The sequence below is a fragment of the Centroberyx gerrardi genome, chromosome 13 (assembly GCF_048128805.1).
Source record: "Centroberyx gerrardi isolate f3 chromosome 13, fCenGer3.hap1.cur.20231027, whole genome shotgun sequence".
In the NCBI taxonomy this organism is placed as follows: domain Eukaryota; kingdom Metazoa; phylum Chordata; class Actinopteri; order Beryciformes; family Berycidae; genus Centroberyx; species Centroberyx gerrardi.
In genome coordinates this window covers 29018865-29032039 of record NC_136009.1, presented here as the reverse complement: position 1 = coordinate 29032039, position 13175 = coordinate 29018865, and the positions used below count along the sequence as shown (strand labels likewise).

General features: G+C 40.2%; 1 protein-coding gene across 2 annotated transcripts in view; it reads left to right on the top strand.

The window, feature by feature from the left end:
- The first annotated feature begins 2351 nt into the window (after positions 1-2351).
- ift57 (intraflagellar transport 57 homolog (Chlamydomonas)) overlaps positions 2352-13175 on the top strand; it is a 248494-nt gene continuing 237670 nt past the window's right edge. The window contains exons 1-11 of one of the 2 annotated variants that reach the window (XR_013507108.1): positions 2352-2834; positions 3863-4037; positions 5420-5538; positions 5727-5817; positions 6159-6227; positions 6880-7002; positions 8764-8835; positions 9693-9824; positions 10491-10553; positions 11045-11111; positions 11573-11950. Coding sequence is in view for 1 of the 2 variants with exons in the window: in XM_071897440.2 (XP_071753541.2) it covers positions 2680-2834; positions 3863-4037; positions 5420-5538; positions 5727-5817; positions 6159-6227; positions 6880-7002; positions 8764-8835; positions 9693-9824; positions 10491-10553; positions 11045-11111; positions 11573-11769 (1263 nt within the window). In the remaining variant the exon portion in view is untranslated. Of the gene's footprint in view, positions 2835-3862; positions 4038-5419; positions 5539-5726; positions 5818-6158; positions 6228-6879; positions 7003-8763; positions 8836-9692; positions 9825-10490; positions 10554-11044; positions 11112-11572; positions 12458-13175 lie in introns of those variants that run through there. The other variant, XM_071897440.2, reaches the window with a different exon arrangement.

The following is a 13175-nucleotide window of genomic DNA, read 5'->3' as shown; positions in this document are numbered from 1 at the left end:
GTTAAAGGAAAACACCAAGTTTATGTTGGTCAATTTAGGTGTGAAGTGATGAGAACATCGACACCAAAACCATCCATGTGTCCCCGGAAGATCATTTGCTCCGGTGCTCCATGCTAACACTTTAGCATACTCTTTGTTGAGTGATAGTAGAAACATGCTAACACTTTAGCATACTCTATGTTGAGTGATAGTAGAAACATGCTAACACTTTAGCATACTCTATGTTGAGTGATAGTAGAAACATGCTAACACTTTAGCATACTCTATGTTGAGTGATAGTAGAAACATGCTAACGCTTTAGCATACACTATGTGGAGTGATACTTAAAACCTTAAAACAAAAGCATCAACCAAAATGACATCAAACAATACATTAAGCAAAATAACAATTCAAATAAATGGAGTAAACAAACTGACAAAACAAAACAAAATAAAAGCACAAACCAAAAAGACAACTCCACAAACAAAAAAAACCCTACGAATACTAAAGGGGAACCAAACAAATGACCCAACCAAAATGAAAACTCAAATAAAAGCAACAGCTATAATAAAAAAAAAAAAATGTCAACTGAGAGAACAAATCTGCTGTTATTACCAGGTATCTAAAGAAATAAAGGTTCACATACTTTTATATTTAATTAGTTTAGTTAAACAAAACTAAACTTCGATTGGGAGTGTCTTCAGTCTCCAGTGGGTGGAGAGTTTTTGCCAGAAATGTCAGCAGCTGGTCAAGTGGAGTCACTGGTGTTGATCAACAACCCTATCAACCCAACACAGACATATTATGGTCTGTTTGTGATATGGAACAGTGAACATCTTTCTTTCTGCACCTTTAATATATCAGAGTCTCGCAGCCTGCATGTTGTGTTAGCATGATTACATTTCACAGTTCAGCTGAATGATGCGGCCCGGCGAGTGTCATCAGCGATGCAGCAGGCGATCGACCAATCAGTCAGCAGCCTGTCAGTCAAACCAGCCACCGGGGAGCACCTGTGTGTGAGAGGCAGGCAGGGAGCAGCATGCAGATGAAACAAACGCCCCCTCCTATCCTCTCATCCTGCACTGCCTGCCACACCGCAGGAGGGTGGAAACATGAATTATTCACTCACACACACACACACACACACAAGTGCACGCATGTGTTGACGCACACACATGCACAGTGTTGTGCGCGCACGCTCACAACTCACAAATATGTGCACACACAAAAAGGTGTACACATACACTCCACACACACATATATATGCACATACAAATACACACACTAAAGGATATCAAAGGCAGACATTGGGTGGGAAATGTGTGTGTGTGTGTGTGTGTGTGTGTGTGTGTGTGTTGTGATGTATACGCAGGTAGACATTGTGTGAGCATACTGTCATGTGCGGTGTGCTAGCATGCTTCACTAGATCAGGTCACAAGGTTATGTTGGTGTTGAATAGATAGTGTTTGGGAGAGAGAGAGAGATTGAGAGAGAGAGACAGAGAGAGCGAGAGAGAGAGAGAGATGAGCATTACAATAAAATTATCACTACAAAAGATGGGTTATTATTTATAGACCAACAACAAAAGCAAAATAAAGCAAAATAAAAGACCAAAGCTTCACAGAGTGACTGGTAAACAATTTCAACAGCGTGAGCAAACAGCATTAAGACATTAGAGGACACCAGCAGCACCACTACTAGGACTAATTCACCTACAATGAATACAATTAATGCTCTGGCCTGTGACAATACACCTGTCCTCTGTGTTGAAGAGTTCACAAGAAACAAAAACATAATAAAATCACCAGATCATTTAAAACACTCCTTTCTTATTTCTGCACACAACAAAAGTTTTATTCTATTCCAATAGAGGGCTGTAATGCATTTATACATGAAGCATGTGTGTGGATGTATGGGTTAATGTATGCTGTGAAGAAGATATTTTGTTTAAAAAAACAAAAAGTATTGTCCTTTTTTTATTACGGATTCCTGCTCAAATATATTCTTTATTTTCACTTTGGTACTTTATATTATTCATAAAACTTTGTTCATGAATACAACATTTATTTTGAAAATTGGTGACCGGACGTTTATTTTTTATTCTGGCTGGTTTGACACTGGTATTAATAATTGGGAATGAATCTATGCTTGGAATAGGCCTTTTTTTTTTAATAAAGCAACAATTGTATTTTGGTTTACAACAACTTCAACTACAACTTAATTTACATTTTAATTTGAAAGTATTGACCTGAATCAACATAAATTGGATAAGGCTTTTATTTCGAAAGCTATAACAGGAAGTGACATTGTTTATTCTGGCTAGCTTGACGCTGGTACTGAGAGCTTAGCTAACACTGGCATCTGAAGTTAGATTTTGCTGATTTTGGCGCAACAAATTCCACAGTCATGCCGTTAACCAAGTTCCTATAGATATCCTACGTGTTTAAATGTTCATTAACCACAGATTTAGAAAATGACTCTTTTCGCACGGATGATTTTGCTAATAGCTAACGTTAGCGAGGTAAGTTAGCTCTCGGTTGCTTGACAACGGAGGAGGGATCCAAACAAACCTGGCTGACAGCTAGCAGGTTAGCCGATGCTAGCTGGCTGCTTAAATAGCCGAGATTGATTTTGTAGTTTTATCTTAACAGTTAGGTATAAGACTTTCCGCTAGCATAGTGTAGCCACAGTTTAAGCATAATGGCAGATGATAATAGACGAGGAGAGGACGACGACCGAGGCCCCGGAGGAGCTCATCAGATGTTCATAGTCATGGAGGATCTGCTGGAAAAGTTAAAGGTTCTGGACTATGAGGAAGAAGTTCTGGCGAAACACAACATGAAGACTCTGTCCAGGTGGGAAATAACTTCACACATACACATGGGAAACGTTGTTGAATCTCACGGGGCGTGAAAAGGAGATTTTAGTCACAAACTGGGCTGCAGGTTCCTCCAGGTATTAGTTTAATTTAACTGGTATTTCATTCATTAGAAGGTATCACTTGGATATCATGTGGTAACTAATATTCTGCAGAGGTGGAAAGATTACCAGAATATCCTAATAAAGTAGAAGCGCTTTTACTTTGCTGAGATTCCACTTGAGTAGGAGTAAAATTACTGGTGAAAACTCCACTTAAGGAAAAGAAAAGCTTGATCATTTAGTAACGTTACTGAGTTGCTTAAAAAAGCAATATTACATGTGGTTTTTCACACATGATTCAAAAGGGATGGGAGGACAGAGAGTTTGAACTAGGGTCTTTTAGTAAAAAAAAATAAGCTTTTCAAAATAAAGTGCATGAACGAAGTAAAGCATGATCAGCATCAGTTTAGGGATGTGTTTGTTTGGTTTCTATACAGACTCTCCCTCTTTATTTCACCAAACAGCTGACTGTTGGTGAACAGGTCAAGGCCGTGGATTTGAATCAAACAGTCACTGACTTTGTCATTTCTTGTAAAAATTGCAGTTTCTGATGTGATGTTTATGGAGAGTCTACAAAAAGTGTTCTCTGTTACAGATGTGATTTATAAGGTAGTGAAGCACAATATTAAGTTAAAACCTTGGTCTCCATGGTCGCATAGGATGTGTTTCCTGGAGTTGGTCTGAAACTGCCTGGAAAAAGGATGGAGTTTTAAAAATGCAATAACTTAAAATGTAACCATTCAAACAAAATCACATTTTAACATCTCCATTAAACATCTTTGATCGTATGTGTATAGAAATAGAGGAACATTTGAATTCCCATAATAGGTTCCCTTTAAGTTTAACTGGTGCAACAGGCTGCTGGTTTTTAGCAAGCGGTTAAGTTAATGTCAACCAACTGATAATTATCAAGCCACCTGCCGCTCGCCTTCTCACGGTCTCCTCCCTGTCTCCTCCCCGCCAGACATTACTTCGTCTCCAGTCCTCACATGGCCTCCAACCCCGGCGAGCAGTTCTACATGTTCACCATCATCGCGTCGTGGCTGATCAACGCGGCGGGGCGGCCGTTCACGCAGCCTCAGGAGTACGACGAACCCAACGCCACCGTGTCCAACATCCTGGCAGAGCTCCGGGCTTTCGTAAGTGAGGCTCCAAGTGTCGCTGTCGCTTCGCCGTAGGTCTCTCCGGCGGTTTGAGCATTTCTAGTTCTACGTTGGTGATTCTGTGCATAGACCGACGAAACACTAGATGTCAGTGTGGAGCTTTCTTCACACAGCAGACACCACAGAAGAAGTCATAGTGAAACTCATGTTGTGGATGTTTCAGTTCATCTGGTGTCTTTATAAGATGAGGAGATGATCTGTGGTCCAGATGAACATCTGAACCTCCTCAGCTCGTCTCTCTTCATCTGCTGCATGTTGTCTTCACTATCGCTTCACCATCGCTCTGCGCACAGTCGCATTTTTGCACGTAAGCTGCGGCGGCACCGTAAAGACCTACGGTGAAACTACGGAGACTCTTTGACCCAGAAATGTAAATTAACCCTAATAAGTCCGCTCTGTTAAGACCTGCTGTGTCTCAGCAACAAAACAAAAGAACAGCCTTTTTATTATTATTATTATTATTATTATTATTATTATTATATTGTGACTCAGCGTGTCTGCAGGTACTGAAATACAGCGTCTTAAGTCATATTATCGAAACTCAAGGTTGTGCTAGGTCTTGAATAAAAGTTAAATAAAGCATTTTAAGTCTTGAATTCAGTTTTAGAGATCGTAAAAATGTTGCAGCTTCCTCGCTGAGATGTTTTTCCAGTCAGAAATCAGTTCGGTCACACAGACCTTAATTCTGGCAGGTTAACAGTTTTCATTTTCACTTGCAAAATTGGTCTTATATGTCATTCTGAGTGGCATTGATAAGGTCTTTAAAAGTCTCAAATTTAACTTGGTGAAGCTTGCAGACAGTCTGTAACTTAACGGATCACACAGATAAATCGACAGTCAGAAGAACAACAGAAGAAGAGCCTTTTTAATATAGTCACTGTGTTGTAACTCATGATGTCTGCAAGTCCCTGAAAAAAGACTTAAATGTTTTAACTTATATTATCTAAACTCAAGGTCTAAAGACGTCTTGATTATAGTTAAATAAAGCATTTGAAGTTGTATTCAGCTTTAAAGATCATGAAAATGTTCTGCTCTGACCTTTATCCTGGCAGGATTACGGTTGTTTTCATTTTTCACTTATATTTCATTCTAATTGGCATTTATAAAAAAAAAAGATCTTTAAAAAGTCTCAAATTAAACTTGATGAAACTTGCAGACACTCTGTAACTTGATAGATGAATAAAATATGTAAGAATGAATAAAATATGTAAGATTGATTATAATCCTGACCTCAGACTCAGGGTCGGTGCTTTCACTTGCTCATTATTTGTTATTAGTCTTAGTTAAGTAGTGAGAAGACCGAGCCGGAATCAGATCTGTGAGTACAGCAGACATCTTTAATCTAACTGCGTCTCCAGGGTGTGAAGGTGGACTTCCCTCCCTCCAAGCTGAAGTCTGGATCAGGCGAACACGTCTGCTTCGTGCTGGACCGCCTGTCTGAGGAGGCTCTGAAGAAGAGAGGCTTCTCCTTCAGAAGGTGCTGAACTCTTTCCCCTCTCACTTCCCCTCTTTTCTATTTACTGGGATGTTCGATCCAATCTTACTGTTGTCTTCACTGATCCAGCTTTTTGTCTCTGACCCCGTCCCGGTGTAACCTGAAGGCCTGGCTGGTGTTGATAGACCTGGTTTTGATGTCTTGACTTCCTGTCCTTTTCCTTTGCTCAGGCCAAACTACCCGACAGAAAACACAGAAGAAGAGTCTGTGATGGAAGACGATGCAGAACTGACTCTCAGTAAAGTGGAGGAGGAGATGATCGTAGGTTCATGAGTTCATTCAGCTTCCTCTTACTCAGGACCCTTCACCTTAAATGTGTTATTATCTATTTGAGTGTGTATAATGAATTTGAAATGGAAAAGCTTTTCCTCCTGGTATTTGTTAACACAGTAACTGTATACTAGCTATAAAATAAGTTAAGTACTTCAATAAATGTGATAGTTACTTACAGAATTTGATTTTCCTGTCTGTTTCTGGCTTTTCTATTATTGTTTTATTGTATTTAAAACGCTAACTAACTCTAACTCTCTTTTGAAAAGTGCTGTACAAATAAAGTTCATTAATATGCATTTTTATAAATATGTATTTTTCCCTGAACTCAGGAGGAGCCGGACGATGAGGAGGAGAATGTGATCGACCTGGAGGCCCTGAAGTCCCGGACCAGGCAGACTGTGAGTTCGTTTACACATTCAGTCACATGACACATTTAACTGTTGTTTCAACAGTTTCATTTCACATGTAGCCGGTAGTATCTTGTTAGCTCAGATGACTGACGGCTCCCTGTGTGGGACAATCTGAACCGAGGTTTGGAGCCAGTTACCATTCAATCAGTTCAGAAAATCTCAAAAATTCAAAATCGCTTCAAAATGCTCTCTTATAATTTTGAATTCTGTTGCTCTACATGATAAATTACAAACTCAATCCATTGTGTTAGTGAGTCAGCAAGTTTTAAATTGATGCAAAGTACCTGATTCTAGTATTCAAAATGGGTAGGGGGGCATATTTTCATGAAAAAATTTATATTAAAACTTATTCTTGGCAGGTGAGCTAAAAAGTAAATTCTGAACACTGTAAATCTTTTGCCATTAATTGATTCTGATGTCCAATCTATCAAGAAATTATTGAAGTTATTAGTTATTATTATGTGGAATGCGGTGTCAGTTACATACTGACCCCGGTCCTGATCTGACAATGACCCAAAAGCAGCTTAGTACAAAGATGAAGTTCATGTTCAGATGTGTTTAGGGAACCAGGCCCGGGCCATAGAAGACAAAACCAGATCCTTACCGCCTGTGTTGTTGGTTCTGTCCCGGGCGCTGACAGGATGCGGATCCGTCCTCCAAGCCCGATGTGATTCTGGAGTCGACGGTGGACGCTGCAGAGTGGAACCTGGAGGTGGAGCGAGTCCTGCCGCAGCTCAAGGTCACCATCCGGACCGACAACAAGGTACCGGCCCGCCTGAGCCCAGGCTGCCCTGTGGGACGGTTTTGTGGTAGACGTTGGGGGGGGGGGGGGGGGGGGGGGGTGATTTTGGTTCTCCGACCCGGCTTCGCTCCTAGACCCGCTCCAGGATCAGTTCCAGTAGGTGGTGCAGTTTGGTTAAATGAAGCTAAATGAGTATGAAGGAAACTGTTGGAGCTGCTCCCCAAAGTTTGTGTACTTGGTGGAGTTGAGTCGACGCCCCCAACTCTGGAACAACATGTCCTGCTGTCTGGGGGTCAAACCCCACCACAGCCACCCCAACAATGTAATGCCAAAATGCATCTTAAACATCCTCCAGTAGGTGAGTGTCGGTCTGCATAAGAGTTTTTTCACTGCAAATACTTTGATTGATCAGCAGTATTGTCTCTCCCATGGGGGCTAATTGATCATGTCATAAGCTGAAATGACAAAGCTGACCTCATATCAGTATTTCTGTTTCCGATTATGTCTGAGTTGTTATTCTGTGATCAACAAGCAGAAATGTTATTGTGGCATTAATTTAATAAAAAGGTGAAGAAAAAAGTCTCGGGCCAGCGGTCCACATTCACATTAGATACCGAGGGAGCCGAGTCGATGGAAGAAGTCGATTTCAATTCAAAGTTTGTGAGGAGGCGTGAGGCGGAGCCAGGAGGAGGAGAGGGAGGCCCGAAAACTCAATATCCTCTGAGGAGGATCCTGGAAGTCAGATCTATAAGCGCTCCATAAAGCAACAAGCACCAGATTAGAGTCTCGGTGCAGTTTTTGTACTTTAACTTGATGTACCAGTGCTGCTTGAAGGGAAGTATTACTTCTGGTTCTGCTTCCGTCTGTTGTTTTGGTTCCAGTTCTGGTTCTAAAGCAGGATGTTTTTCGGGTACATTGTCATTATAAAAACATAGTACAACTACTACTACAACTAGTACTACTACTACTATTACTACTGTTACTGCTACTACTACTACTACTACTACTACTAGTTCTACTACTACTACTGCTACTACTACTACTACTCCTACTACTGCTACTACTACTACTACTAGTACTACTACTACTACTACTACTAGTACTACTACTACTGTTACTACTACTACTACTACTACTACTACTACTCCTACTACTACTGCTAAGAAGAGTGATGTTTTTTATTTATTTTCAATGATTGTTATATGCTTGCACTGTGTATTTATGTGTATTGTTGTTTGTGATTGATTATGCTGCAAACCAAATTGCCCTCTGGAATTATAATAAAGACTGAACTGAAGAAGAAGAAGAAGAAGAAGAAGAAGAAGAAGAAGAAGAAGAAGAAGAAGAAGAGGAATACTAATATTAAACTTTATTTTTATAGCACTTTTCAAAACAAGTGACAAAGTGTTGAATGAATGGGCAGTAAAACAGGAAAACAAATACAGCAGTAGTGAGGGAAATACAATACAATAAATTACATATTAATCCTCATAAGATATAATTATAAATAAGTGAATATATAAGCATGGAAACAAATAAATGTATGTATAAAGTAAATTACTCAAGTTCAGTATAAAACATGCATGTCAAGTTATGAAAAGGCTTTATTGTATAAATGGGTTTTTTAGGAGTTTCAGATCCAGTCCTTCAGGCTTTTGATATTCAAGGGCAATATGACAAAATGAGACTGTTGCTTTAATTTCCCATGTTCTCCATCAGTGTTGCTGTTGTTGTTGTTGTTGAATGAGCTCAGAGGAACCCGGTCTGACTGTGTGTCTGCAGGACTGGAGGATCCATGTCGACCAGATGCATCAACACAGAGACGGGATCAAGTCCTCGCTGAAGGAGACCAAGGTGTGTTCACTGCCCAGGACACCGGAGGAGAGAGGAGTGTTTCCTCAGACTGGACTCTGGCTCCACCTGCTGGACTGAACCAGTGGTTTCCTGTCTGGCTCTCATTACTTTACTGTAGAATCCACAGTGAAAAAGATCTCAAATCAGCATGTTTTCTTTGTCGCTTTGCAGTAACTGAACTCCATTAAAGACTAACTAAACAGCAGAGTTTTGGCTGAATAGCCTCTACCCTGGAAATTCAATTCAAAATGCCTCTAGAACGTGAAAAATAGTGTCAAAAAACCTCCTTAGCACAAGTCTCAAGTCTAAATGTAGATTACCAAGTCAAGTCTAAGTCAAGTCCATGTCATTAATGTCAAGTCTCAAGTCTAAATGTAGAACAGCAAGTCAAGTCAGAACAAATCAAGAGTCCAGTATCAATTTAATATCTTAAAGAAAACTAAATATCTAGGACTTTTCAATGCAATATGGTTTTAATAGGATAAAAACTTGGTAAGAGCATCATGAGTTTGATTTCTATAATCAGTTTCAACTTCAATAAATTCAATCATTCCATACAAATTCAGAAAACAGAATTTAAATTCAGTCGTCCGCTGGAACAAATCTCATCACTTTCAATCTAAGTCATTTACACAAACACAAGATCTCAAGTCAAGACTTTAGAAACCTTTTCAAGTCATCAAAGTACAAGTCAGAGTCAAGTCCCAAGTCACCAGAACCCAAGTCAAGTCAAGTCTCAAGTCTTCTCTTCATGCATCAAGTCCAGTCTCAGGTCTTCTCTTCGTGCATCAAGTCCAGTCTCAGGTCTTCTCCTCATGCATCAGGTGAAGTGATGTCGTGCTGTCTTGCTCTTGCAGAGCCACCTGGACCGGCTGCAGGAGGACATCAGTAAGACTCTGGAGAAGGTGAGCAGCAGAGAGAAATACATCAACAACCAGCTGGAGCTTCTGATCCAGGAGTATCGCAGCGCTCAGGCCAAGCTCAGCGAGGTGAAGCTCCGCCCCCGACCCTCCGTCACTCTGATGAGTATCGTGTTGGGATCCGTTATTAGAATTTTATTTAACCTTTATTTTACCAGGTTGTCTCACTGAGATGCAACCTCTTTTTCAAGAGAGACCTGTACCAGCAGCAGTGTTACATGTTACAGTACATACAAAAATACATGCAAAATTAATACATTTTTGGTTTATTGTGCAGCCGTACTGTGTCCACAGAAACAGGAGGGTTCCTCAAGGGTTCTGTGGTCAGGTCAGTGGTTCTGTATGGAACTGTAACAAGTCCAAGAACCCTCTGGTTTGTTAAAGTAAAAATACTGCAGTAACAGTAAAGAACCCAGTGTGGTTCTTAAAGTTTTTTATTTATTTTATAATTTTTTTTTAAATTCTGCTGATTTGGAACATTTCATACATTCTGCTTGGTCTGCTGAAACTACATAGTACTATACATACATACAGTACATACAGTACATACATACAGACATACATACATACATACAGTACATACAGTACATACAGTACATACAGTACATACATACATACATACAAAAGGCCGGGACAGACTGAAAACCTGGACTCAGCAGACTGGTGGTTTAACTGCAGTGAGGGAACAGGGAGGAACAGGGACCTGATGACCTGATATCTGGTCTTCTCTTCCAGGCTAAGGAGCGCTACCAGCAGGGCAGCGGAGGCGTGACGGACAGGACCCGAGTCCTGGCTGAGGTCAGTGAACGCACCACGCATCACACATTTTGCTCTTATTAGAATAATACTAATAAACTTAACTTGTATAGCAGCGTTCATACATAAAATGCAGCTCAAAGTGCTCTCTGTCTGTTGTCTGTCTGTCTGTCTGTCTGTCTCTGTCTGTCTGTCTGTCTGTCTGTCTGTCTGTCTGTCTGTCTGTTGTCTGTCTGTCTGTCTGTCTGTCTGTCTGTCTGTCTGTCTGTCTGTCTGTTGTCTGTCTGTCTGTTGTCTGTCTGTCTGTCTCTCTGTCTGTTGTCTGTCTGTCTGTCTGTCTGTCTGTCTGTCTGTCTGTCTGTCTGTTGTCTGTCTGTCTGTTGTCTGTCTGTCTGTCTGTCTGTTGTCTGTCTGTCTGTTGTCTGTCTGTCTGTCTGTCTGTCTGTTGTCTCTCTCTCTGCCTGTCTCTCTGTCTGTTGTCTCTCTGTCTGTCTCTCTGTTGTCTGTCTCTCTGTCTGTCTGCCTGGTCTCAGATCAGTGAGGAGCTGGAGAAGGTGAAGCAGGAGATGGAGGAGAAAGGCAGCAGCATGTCTGATGGAGGTGGGACGTCCCGTCCGACACATCAAAAATACATTTCCTCTGTACATCTGAGTGTGATAAATGCTTTTGCTTATTTATAACAATAGATTTGTCACTATAAGGTGCAGTATATAGATTCTATGAATTATGAGCATATTGTACACATACAATTGTATATCTATTGTGGGTATATTTTTGTGTGTGTGCCTGAACCTGATGACGTTCAGCTATGAATACTGATGTGTAAGATAAAACACACCGGCTGTTCCACAATATAATATTTTTCACTTTCTTTAATCTATTTATTAGCTAGCTGCTGTTTTCCTCCTTGTTGAGTTTCATTTTTTAGTTTCTTATCCAGTTCAGTTTGATCTTTTGTTTATCATCTTGATTTTATACATATACAGTATATATATATATATATATATTGTTTTCAGCTGAGATATTTTAATATTTTTTTTCTGTGTGTGTTTGTCCCTCAGCCCCGGTGGTGAAGATCAGGCAGAGTCTGACGAAGCTGAAGCAGGAAGTGGTTCAGATGGAGGTGCGTATCGGCGTGGTGGAGCACACGCTGCTGCAGGCCAAGCTGAAGGAGAAGTCCAACATGACCAGAGACATGCTGGCCACCAGCATCCCCGAGCCGGCCGCCGCCGCCGCCGCCGCCGGCCCGTACGCTTAGACTGACTGAACCAAACCACACCAAACCACACCACACCAAACCACACCAAACCTCCAGCATCCCCGAGACGCCAGACACGCTTAGACTGGTTCAGAAACTGCAATTTGTCTGTTTTTCTCACTTGAATTGAAAGCTCACAGTCTTTCATGTGTTCAGTGAGTTTCATGACCTAAACCCAGAGGTGGCACTCGAGTCACATGACTTGGACTTGAAGTTGAAACTGATTATAGAAATCATTGTTCAATCATTTGTTCTGACTTGGCTTGCTGTTCTACATTTAGACTTGAGACTTGACATTAATGACATGGACTTGACTTGGACTTGACTTGGTAATCTACATTTAGACTTGGGACTTGACATTAATGACTTGGACAAGACTTGAGACTGACTTGGGACTCGAGATACATCGGCCATAAATAAGAAAATAAGCATTCTTAATTCCTGAAAAACCTACTTTCTGCAGATATGTGGTTTTTGTTCTGGCAACAGTCATTTTTAAAATCATCTGAACAACATTTTGCGTTTGAGATATTAATGCTTTTGGTTTTTTGAGCCGGTCTGAATATCATTATTTATTTGTTTTAATTTTTTTTATCAGCTGTCCTAATTTGACGCCTCCGGCTTCTCAGTGGTGGTTGGTTCAAAGCGTTGCGTTTGTGATATATGTATATATCATTTTTTTGTATGAATGTATGGTAATTTTGATACAAATAAAAAGTTGTATATTCAGGATCGTTTGAAGTGGAATTTGTAATGTGTAAATCATGATTTGATTCAGCAGGAGACTGAACTTGATGGTGAATTAATGAAAGTTCAGTAATAAGCAGAGCGGCCACTAGAGGGCGCTGCTGCTGCATCAGAGACATCATGTGGTGCTGAAACTGCTGAGGATTCATCTGCATCACAAATCTGAAATACGAAGTTTAAAAGTATGAAATACAGTAAGATCACAAACTCACTATTGAGCACCGCAGATACACTATGAGTCCCTATATGAATACTATAGGAATATTATAGTTTTGTTGTTCAGGAAATTTCATCTCATTTCATCATCTAAACCACAAATTTGGTTATTTTACTTTCAAAATAAAAGCGTAGAATTTGTAAGTATTGAGGTTTACAGGAGCTCATAAATCATATCAAAATACTGGAAATAGTGGAATTATTAGATTAAATATGGAGTGGAACGTTAGCTGAAAAATAGATATGAAAATATATCATGATGGTGCAAGGTGTTTCCTGTTTAGAGTGCTTTATTGACCACTAGATTTGAGGCTATAACAAGTAAAATTGGATTGGTGAATATGGCGGTGATGGTGAGCTTGTATGTTTCTGTGCTTATATATATGGTGAGTATGTATATTATATGTATGTATGTAAGCACAGGGCAAATCAGTTAAAATTGA